The following is a 10,618-nucleotide window of genomic DNA, read 5'->3' on the forward strand; positions in this document are numbered from 1 at the left end:
GAGACATCAATCGGAACCCTTTGCCTTCCCTTGGGTCATAACTTCCCAAGGCTACTTTTTAAAATATTTCCACTTTAACAGTTAAAGTTAATCTCCTTGCACCTCTCCTTTGCACTTACTAACATTCAGCAGTTTCTGGCCAATCCAAAATCACTTCTTTTTAGTCTTCATCTAATTTCCTCAGAGTCCTGTCATCACCAGGTATAGAAAAGCAGATTCTGAAATATCCTTTTAGGAGGCACAATTGAAGACATACCAAAGAATTTATTGACGTGCTACATTCTGCTCTGTCCTTTGGTTGGTTTTGACATGTGGTATATAAAATGTTAGCAGTGCCTCTAGCCCATCTGCTCTGTGTCTTACCGGTTCTCTGCAGCATTTGCTAGAGCATCAGATGGAGCCACCATGGCAGGGTCCTGCAGCAGACAAAAGCCAGACGTCTTTAGAGGGAATGGGAAATGTGGGCTCCTGCAAAAGCTGATGCCTAAATGTAAAACGCAAGAAGCCTGGGCCAGAAGTACCTTCCTTTCTGGTGTCTCTTCAGTCAGCAGACTCCTACTGAAGGAAGTTTACCTGAAAAGTTCTAGAAGCAAGGATATCAGGGTTGAGGTCTTTCTACACCACTGATATTAATTCCTTGGAGATGAAGTTTATTCAGCTTAACTCAGGGGAAGTGGCCTGTCCTGATCTAGCATCCTGGGCCTGAAGGATAAGTGGGCTAAGTGATTACAGGAATAGTATTTGTCTTTCACATGTGCATGGCCTTTTCAGTCTGTGATTTATCCTAATGACCTTCATGCAGAGAGGAGCCAACTGTGAGCTTCCCCTCATTAATGGACTCTCAAGTCCATTAACATTTTCTCAGCACCCCCTAGCCTCTCCTGGAGTGTAAGCTACACGGTAGTTCTGGAAATAATCATGCTCACATGATGAGTAGCATTAAATCCCCAAAGGCCTCACCCTCCCTCTCCTTGTGTACTTTAAGATTTACATGGTCAAGTTCTTCCTAACACATTTCAGCTTTGCACCAGAGGAAGCACCAGAGCAGGCATCTTACTGAAACATGGAAAGGATGTTTTCTTCTTAACTTTGCAACAGGGATGCTTGGCAAGTTGAGAGGCAAAGGGCAGGATTTCCCTTCCACCATCTCTTTGGCACTGGGACATTTTATGTTGCCTGTAGAAAGTGAAGGGGAAGAGGCCAGATTCCTCTATCTCGTGAGTCCCTCTAGCTCTTTTAATTGTGTTTCCTTTTGGTTGTGTGCTGAAGAAATGTGTACAAACAGCAGATGAGCCATTGTCACAGGGGACACCTGGGTGATTCCTTCAATACAGACAATGTGCAGGCAGAGTCTTGCTCAGTAATGTGCCCCTGTAAGTCCCTTTTCCCGATCTGCGCTTTGGAATGTGCTTAGGTCGTGGGACATTTTAATCACTTGCTGTCACGGTGATATGCTGCCTGACATACCAAGTGTCTATCCTCTCCAGCTTTATGATCTTACCAAGGGACTTTTAGTAGGTCATTCGGGCTTCCTTCCTTCTTGGTTTTCTTGCAGCAGGGTCCAAGGATTTCCAATAAAATTGAGCACATTGCTCACTTTCTTGCCCTTCCCTTTCACAGAGGAATGTGATGACAAGCAGCCGCTGACCAGCAAAGAGGAGGAGGAGAGGCGCATTGCAGAAATGGGGCGCCCTATTTTGGGAGAACACACCAAGCTGGAAGTGATCATTGAAGAATCCTATGAATTCAAGGTATGCTCACCAACGCCACCCACCGGGGAGGCCAGGGCCATCCTGGGACCAAGACTTCATAGTGCTGGCCTGCCCTGTCAGATCCATCTGGAAAGACAGGCAGATGTAACTTCAGGCAATTGCTCATTAACTGAGAGAGGATTTCAATACAGAATTGGAATTAGAGTGTTAACAGGGATCCTACAAACCAAACAGTATCAGAACCAGGGCTTGGCGGGTGGCATCTGTCACTGCCCAAGGTCAGAGGTGCCCAAAGGGAGGGCTTAGACTGAGGAGATAGCAAGGAAGAAGCAAAGGTGGATTTCAAGATATTGTTATGTGGAAAACACCAAGCTCTATTTGAAAAAGCTATTAAATCTCTTAGAAGCAAAGCATTCACACGGACGTTTAGGTGGCTTTTGTTAGGCGCTGAAAATTAGGAGGCTTTGTTTTGGAGGGAGATGGTAAGCTCTCCCCATGGATACCCCATTGACAAGCTCTCATTTACATTTAGTCATCCTCTTAAGATCCCAGGACTTTTTTTTTTTGCACAGTCAGCATACTGAAGGAATAGTGCCTGTAACCAGAGAGTTTATCATTTAATTAATAAAATTAAATTCTCAGTTCTCTAGATGATGAAAGCTATTTTTCAGAAGTTAAACAAATGGGCCTTAGGGTGAGCTTAGGACTTTGAGGTGCAACTTCTGTCCATTCTTAGCCACTCCCTCTGCCCCTACTTCAATCCCATCCTGTCTCACTCACGTGGCCCTAACATCTGAGAAGACCCCAGCAGAAGACATCATAGTTCTGTGAAAAGCAGCATTCTCTTTCTGGCTTTCCAGAACTACAAACCCATAACACAGCACGATTTTCCCCACTTCTTTTTCCAAAGCAGACTCTGCTCCTGCCTGGGAAACCAGAATTACTATTTCAAAATGGAGAATCAGGCCACCAACGTAGAAGCCTCGGTATTTATCTGGATTTTTTGTCGTGGCCTCTTTTCTTTTAGCTGGGCCCACTAATTATTTTTTTTTTTAATTTAGTTCACAAATTGAGGTGGCTGATGATACAAGACAGGTGGAGAGTAAAATGTCTTTCAAATTACAGCATAATTTTTAAAAGATAAAAATGCAATTAAACTTTTCCCTTCAGGCGACTGAAATCTGTTAATTTCCTTTCACTCACACTCAAATCTGGGTGACACCTCACAATGTCCCCCTCTGCTTTGCCCACTGTGTTTTTGTTTTCTTGTGACTGAGGGCTGGGCTTTCATAAAACTCACTGCAGAAGAGAAGTTATAACAATCGCTTACAAGTCTAGGGCAGTGAAGAGTTGATCACTGGCATATAGGAAACCTCCAGATAAATATAGATGGCAAAGAACTAGTTAAAGTATCTGAACACCAAGTTCATCTTATTCACTTTCCCTCCTCCCATAAGTCAAGGGAGGACACATATGCAAATTAAGACCTAGGAAAATCCCAAGCTATCTCACAGTTTTCCAGGGTTAACAAGAACTAAAGTTTACAATCTACCCTGGGTTTTACATTTTTAAGTTTAGTTTATCTTAAAATTTTGTTCTTTAGAGATATTTCTTGAGGCAAAGCTGCATTTAAGTGTTAGACCAGTCTATCCTTTAACTTGTTTATCTCCAGTTGATAAACATGGGAGTCTCCGCCTTGGCTTCCAAACAAAGAGGGCTCCTTTGGAGAGATCAGCCCCAAGTTTCCATTTCCATTACATTCAGGAAACGTCAGGGTCCGTTCTTGTTTCAGTCTACACAAAACTTTGAACCAGCATCAGCTAAGACAGAGTACTTGATTAGACGTGGCTGAGTCAAGAGAGAAAAGGCAGATGCTTGCCATGTGCTTCAAGTTACAGCGACCAAGAGCATTGACGGTTACAGCTATTATCAGGGGCACTAGCTGTTCTAGACACAAGGCTAGAGGCTGAAAGGTCATGAACTTAAGGACAAACAAGCAATAAAAAAAATAATGTTGGAAAAACAGAGTAGGCCAGTTGGAGATGGGCCCTTTCACGTTATCTCAGTATTTCAAGTCAGCTCAAATGACTTGTTGAACTAACACATCTGACATTCTAATTTAGCTTTGGCCTTCTGTGCATTTTGTTTTTTTTACACCCAGTTAGCTGATAACATGTTCTCTCTCAAACCATAGTCAATTCAGGTACAGTGCATTAAACATGTACAGAGTTTGACCTAAGACAAATAATATGTATTTTCTGCCTCTTTGCAATTAGTGGGAATTCGAGGATGCTCTGACAGTAAGTGTGGATATATGGTAGACTAGTCAATGTGGTAGTTCCTCTGGGAAGAGCAGCCTCATGTCCTGAAAATGACCCTTCTCCCTGTAGTTGCTATGATTTGTGGTAGTGCTTTGGGTGCATCTGCTTACTTAGTTTTCTTGTAAACGCTTGACTGCTCCTGTTGTTACATTAACGGACAATTAGAAAGCTAGAAAGTGCTCATTGTACAAAACCAAATGCTTAAAAAAGGTAGAAAGAAAAAGAAAAAGAGGTTCGGTGTTAGTAAAGCAGGGGGAAATTCAGTGTAAGGTAAACTGCAATTTGCTCTAAACCGTACAAACTGACTTTTTCTTATCTTATTTTTCTTGTTTACAATAGCCGCAGGGTGAGAGTGAATTCTCTAACAGCCCCTAGGCTGACAAAAATCGGTAGCAAAAGAAAAATCCATTTATGGATGATCATCCAGCAACAACCTTGAAACCTGTGCAAGCTGGCTGCATTATGTTGATAAACACAAGAGCAGTAAGAGTTTTTAGTTTCTTAGTCTATCTGCCACTTCCAGTCATGCACAGATATGTAACGCTGAGCAGGGCATATGTTAATTCAGGTGCAGACAGCACACTCTAGATGAAGCCAGTAGAGAAGCAAGTTCATAAAGCCTTCAGGGGAAGGCATGGGCTTCTGCAGCATCTGCTGTTCTAAACAGTGAGGCCATTCTTCATTGGCCATTAGGCAGTGAAGGAGATTTGTATTTGCTACAAAGAAGTTTCCATTTCAATATGTTTCCAAGTAAGGACTATGCCTGTTTGCATAATCATAACAGTGTTTGATGTCAATACTGTTCTTCTGAGCCTAACATCTGCTACCCTTTATATAACTCTGGGGTTTCAAAATCAACAAGGTCTTAGATTTTCCGAGGCCTTAACTAACCCAGCAGTTATTATCTTACTCTTTTCAACCTTTCTAGAGTACCGTGGACAAACTTATTAAGAAGACAAACCTAGCCCTTGTGGTTGGAACGAACAGCTGGAGAGAGCAGTTTATTGAAGCTATCACTGTCAGCGCTGGTGAGTGCCTTTCTCTGCATGTTATAAATTATAATGGCCTGAGCTGCACTTACTTTTCCACTGAGTCTATGTCAGAGCACCAAAGAACTTCAGTGATAAAAATTAGAAGAGAAATAAATGTATTTGTAGCATATATGCATGTTTGGGAGACTAATTTAGACTTTCTGGGTGAAACAAATGTCCTCAACATTGCATCTTTCTCTCTGGAAATAGACACGATAAATTTAAAGCCTTTTGTGTCTCTATCTAAAGGGTAGCCAATCACAAGGCTCTGTCTGGAAAATTCCCTGAAAGCAGAAGTGGCCAAGTGAAAATCACAAAGGAAACAGCAAAATTATAGGTGGGATAGGATGACATTAAGACACTTCGCCACTACCATCTGTATCATTTTACACTCTCTTCAACGACGTCTAACAAAGAAATGTCTGCACTGGCTCTAGAAGTGGAAATAGAATCACATTCTGTTTCTTCCTGTACAAGCAAAGTGCAGAGTTTTATTTAGGAAAATCCTACAAAATGAAGTGTTTTTCAAATTCACGGAGCCAGAGAAGGGACTAAATATAGAAAGAAGCATCCCTTCTCTGCATTGTTAAACCTTGTCCACTGTGTGATTGTATAAAGATAGAAGAAAGTCCCTCTCACAAATCCATGAAAGCAACACTGTAGTGGGTTTGTTTGTTTTTTTTTTTTTCCCAGTTCTTATGTTCCATTTCCACTGTTGATTTTTTTTCTCTTTAAAGATCCCCACAGGCTCATCTTCTAATGTTGCAGCTAATGAACAAAGCTAGAGTTTTCTAAGTAGTGATTCCCAAACTGTGAAACATGGACGTAGAGTCACTAACAATTGCGCGGTGACTTCTGACACAACCCCCCCTTTTCAATCTGCCACACAATAATTTGACAGATCTCCCAAGTACTGTGGGAACAGAGGATGGTAAAAATTTTGTGCCTGTTCATTATTAGTGCTCTTTATGATCACACTTTGCTTTCTTGCACTTGAGTATTCCGTGGAAATTTATGAATATTAAATGATGGGTACTTGCTTAGGAGAGTAGATATGGATTTACATCTCTAACAGGCAGAGAGGGAAACGCCCTGTCATTTAGGCTGCTATGACAAAATATCATAGGCTGGGTGGCTTCTAAACAACAGAAATTTATTTCTCACAGTTCTAGAGACTGGGAAGTCCAAGGCTCTGATTTGGTGTGTGGGAAGAACCCACCTCCTGGTTCATAGATAACTGTTTTCTCCATGTGTCCCCACATGGGTGAAGGGGTGAGGGAGCTCTCCAAAGTCTCTTTTATAAGGGCTCGATCCCATTCATGAGGGCTTTGCTCTCATTACCTAATCATCTTCCAAAGATTTCCCCAAATACCACTATTTGAGGCACTAGGGCTCAACATATGAATTTGAGAGAGACACAAATATTCAGTCTATAGCACTCCTTCATTATGGCTTATGTTTTCCACAAATCTAAAATTAGCATCTGAGGCATGAAGTATACTCCCTCTTCACAGAGAAAAAAAGAACTAAAAGGACAAAGATAACCTAAATAAGAAACCGCCGATGAGGCCCTGATAGAAGACATGAAAAATATCCAAATTATTTTATGGGCTTTGACAGATCGGAATTGAAACATCAAAAGCAATATAAGCCTTAATGAACCATTCTTAATAGTTTCCAGGTTTCCTTTGGCTGCAGATATATTAGCCTTTGTATAATGGTCATGTGCTAGACATCATTCATTCATTTTTCTATATGTCAATCATTGTTCTTGGTGTGAGGGATAAGACAAGTGAATGAAACAGACAAATGCTCTTGCTTGAGTGGAGCTTACATTCTAATGGAAGAGACAGCAAATAAGTAAAATTAAGCACAAAAGTAAAATAAAGTGTATGTATGAGAGTGAGCTTCTCACGGACAACAACAAAGCCATGGAGAGAGATGGGAATTGTGTGTAGGAGCTTCACTGGACGGTGGCCAAGGGCACACCGTCAGTAGATACGTCAACGCTGAATTTGCTTTTCTAGCAGTGGAGAGGATTTGTATTGGTTCGTTTATACATTTTTATAACTCTCAGGGACCAGGGTAACTATTTTATGACCAGTCTATGGCAGTGGAAAAGGTCGATTTTAAACAGTGAGAGAAATTATGTCACTGACAAGATCAAAAGTATATATTTCATCCTGGTGAGAGAAGGTATACAGACAAGCAGCTATAAAGATGCTAATAATTCCTTACTTTAAAGGGGACGAGTTTGGTTTGCTAACGTCTATATATTATGTTGAATTAAATCCTCTCAAAATCCCATGAGATAGGTGTTAAGATTATTCTTACCCACTAGAGAAAGAATCTGAGCCTCATTGAGACAATATAGCCTTGCAACGCAGCTCAGAGTACCCTGATCCACTGAACATTAGTCCAGTGTGCTGTTCACTACCCTTAAGAGAGAAATTTCAAAGTGAGAAAATCGCTCCCCACTTCTGTCTCATTGAGTGACACTAGTCTTGTCACCTCTCCTGATGCTATGGTTTTAGCATACGAACTCTTGCCCCGATCCTTTGAAGAACTATTAATGAATGAAACACAAAATCTCTTAAGAGTTCTTATTTGTCATGCAATATATTATATGTTTCTAAATGACTACTGGAGAATAAGACAATTGCCTAGAAATTTGCAGGCTGCTGGGTAAATTGACCTTATTTACAATTTGGAGACCAAATATCAGAAAAGCAATCCCATATTTTACAGGCACTACAAGCAATCCCATATTTTACAGTTAGCTCAATGTTTGTCATTCGGATTAAATTTATACATCTAAAGAATGTTAATTTTCTTGAGTTGTTAAATAGACAATAAAATTTGTAAAACAGCATTTATTGAAAGCAGACTTTGATTGGATTTTAAGATTTCATGGCTAAATAGTTGTAAACCAGAAAGATTTGCCTTATTAAAAATATTAAATCGCTTTGAAATAGCACTACTGAGAGGTTTTTTCCTATGCAATTTTCTGTGTAAAATTAAGTCCATATATCTTGCTAAACAAAAATAATAATTTTGTAAGTAGGGTTTTGTTTCTGTTTCTCACTGATTATTATTTAAACTAGTTTTGAGGTAGCCCCCCTGGCAACCTTTTTGTTCCCCAGCTTTCACTGAATTTCATAGCTCAGTAGCTGGGCCTCCTGTGACCATCATGCGTCTATGAACCAAGTTCTTATAGTTTAATATTTGAAGTCAAAGGACTTAGGAGACTCCAGAGATTAGGAAGGGATCGAGCAGTCACATTCCAGCGGTTCTCTTTCTATCATTTCCTGGGTGGAATACCAGGAACAGTGGCCTGTGGCAGTTAAGTGGCTGTCAGGAACTTGCAAGGCCAGTACTATCAATGGTGCTTTGAAGAAGTGTCAGTAGATGTACTTCCAAGTGAAGCTAGCATTCCCCATATGTCCAGTTTGAATTTCTCCCAATGCCACCTTCTTCTTAGTGTCTCCATAAGGCAGAATGGAGGATGGGCTTTAAGAAATTGTGTACCAGCTGGGATCTGAGGGAGAAACATGTGTCAAGGAGGAGAGCAAACATTTGTTGGGTAAAGAGAACCAGATGCCAGTGACAATTCCACAACCACTGCATTGCTGTTCTTCACGACAGCCTCAGGCCTCGGCATGGTGACAGAGAGAGTGATTGCAAGCCTAGTTTTAGAGGCAGATGTGGGATTGTGTCCCAGACCTCTAAAAACTCTCTGGGTTACTCTGGGCAGATTACTTCACTTCTAAATCTCTATTCCCTCATACGTAATGTGACAACTACTGCCGCTCATTCACAGAGTTACTGTAAAGATTAATCAATCAAGGCAATGCAAGTTTTCACGAGGGCTGTCTCTACTTTTGGATACCACATTTGGTTGCTTGGGAGGCAAGTCATATTGAAGATCCTACAATAAATATAACCAAATTTTGTATAAATGCAGTCAACTCAGTTTAATTACTAAAATGGCTAAGTGACTAAAAGCACCGTTTTTTTGTTGTTGTTGTTGTTTTGCACATACTACTTTACAGATAAGAAAATGGAGATTCAGGAAAGCAATATATTTGCTCAAGAAGCAAAGCTGATAAATGGCAATGCAGGAGTACAGATCAGCCCAAGATTCACTTCAGGCCCCTCACTCACGGTGCCCGGGGCCTGAATACATGCACTCACGCACACACACTCACATGAATACAGATGTAGAACACGCCTATGCACGCATGCACTGATACACACAGACATGCATTTTTGTGTGCAGCCATACATGAACACACAGAAACATACATACACAAATACATGTGTGCATACTCAGACACACAATACACTAAACACACGAAGACATACGCAGGTACCTCATATGACACATATCTTTATTCATTTGGATAATTGAGCTACAACTTGAAAATGAAGTGTTTTTCCCTCAGCATTTGTTAAGTCTCCTAGAGCCTAGTTCATAGTCCCTTAGAAAGAATACCAGTCGGTTCCCTAAAGAACAAAGGAGAATGTTTGTTTGCCTACATTCACCCACAGGCTTCTTCTGCCTAACAATTTGTGACATTCTTTCAAGAAAGTCAACATGCTGCCCTCTCTTTTACCTGATATTTTTAAGTATCTAGCACTAAGGGTTTTTCTGAAAATTTTTTACATTTGACATAGATTTTACATATTTAACATAGTATATATTAGCATTGTCATAATGAAGGAACATTCAAAAGTGACAAAGAAAAAAGAAATCTTTTTTGTAGTCTTGGTGCTGTCTTGTACCAACTGTATAACCTTGACAAAGTATTCAACCTTTCTGAATTTTAGTATTAACATCAGGGGAACAAGGGTGTTGGACTAGATGAATGCTAAGATATCGTCCAATATTAAAATGTTGGAGCTCTGTCGACGGTCGTCAAAGTTCTATAGTATCCCTGCTGGCTTTGCTTCATGGACCACCTGATTTTGGCAATGGAAAACATACCCTTCCCACCTACCTGGCTTGCTTAAATTAAATATTTAGCACAATAACAGCAAACAGTTCAATCTATCCTCCTAGAAGGAAAGGGATGAACGGCTAGTCTTCAAAGAAACTAAGTGAAATGATGACTTCAAAAATGCCTATTTTCTTCCTGCTCCATAATCGAAGCTCAGAAATGTCTGTAGAATCCTCTCAGAAATGTCTGTGGAAATGTCTGTTGCATGGCAGACATTCAACACAAGGGCGAACTGGTAGGTTCGGCTGGTCTGTCCACACTCACTACAATAAACAGTGGATTACAGAGACCTGACTTCAGCTATGTAAGAGTGGAGGGCATGGTCTCCCAAGCCTCTATGGAGACTAGTTTAGTTTGGGAGACACTTCGGACATTGGTTTTTCACCCCTGCATGCAATGTGGAGTGGTAAGTGCTCTTAATTAAATTGAATTATTTCATGGCAGAAACTGGCAACTCTATGATGCCCCCAGACAATAATTCACTTGAAAATACTGTCAGCCTGAAGACTGATTCAATCCATAAGTCCTAAATAATAAATAATAAAAATGGTACC

The 10,618-nt window shown here is 40.5% G+C and overlaps 1 protein-coding gene across 17 annotated transcripts in view; it reads left to right on the forward strand.

The window, feature by feature from the left end:
- SLC8A1 (solute carrier family 8 member A1) overlaps positions 1–10,618 on the forward strand; it is a 307,964-nt gene that overhangs the window by 250,726 nt on the left and 46,620 nt on the right. For all 17 annotated transcript variants that reach the window (XM_023531314.1, XM_023531313.1, XM_023531323.1 and 14 more), the window contains 2 exons: positions 1,621–1,751; positions 4,962–5,061. In XM_023531314.1, the coding sequence (XP_023387082.1) occupies positions 1,621–1,751; positions 4,962–5,061 (231 nt within the window). The remainder of the gene's footprint in view (positions 1–1,620; positions 1,752–4,961; positions 5,062–10,618) is intronic.

This window comes from Pteropus vampyrus, unplaced genomic scaffold (assembly GCF_000151845.1).
Source record: "Pteropus vampyrus isolate Shadow unplaced genomic scaffold, Pvam_2.0 Scaffold66, whole genome shotgun sequence".
Taxonomy (NCBI): Eukaryota; Metazoa; Chordata; class Mammalia; order Chiroptera; family Pteropodidae; genus Pteropus; species Pteropus vampyrus.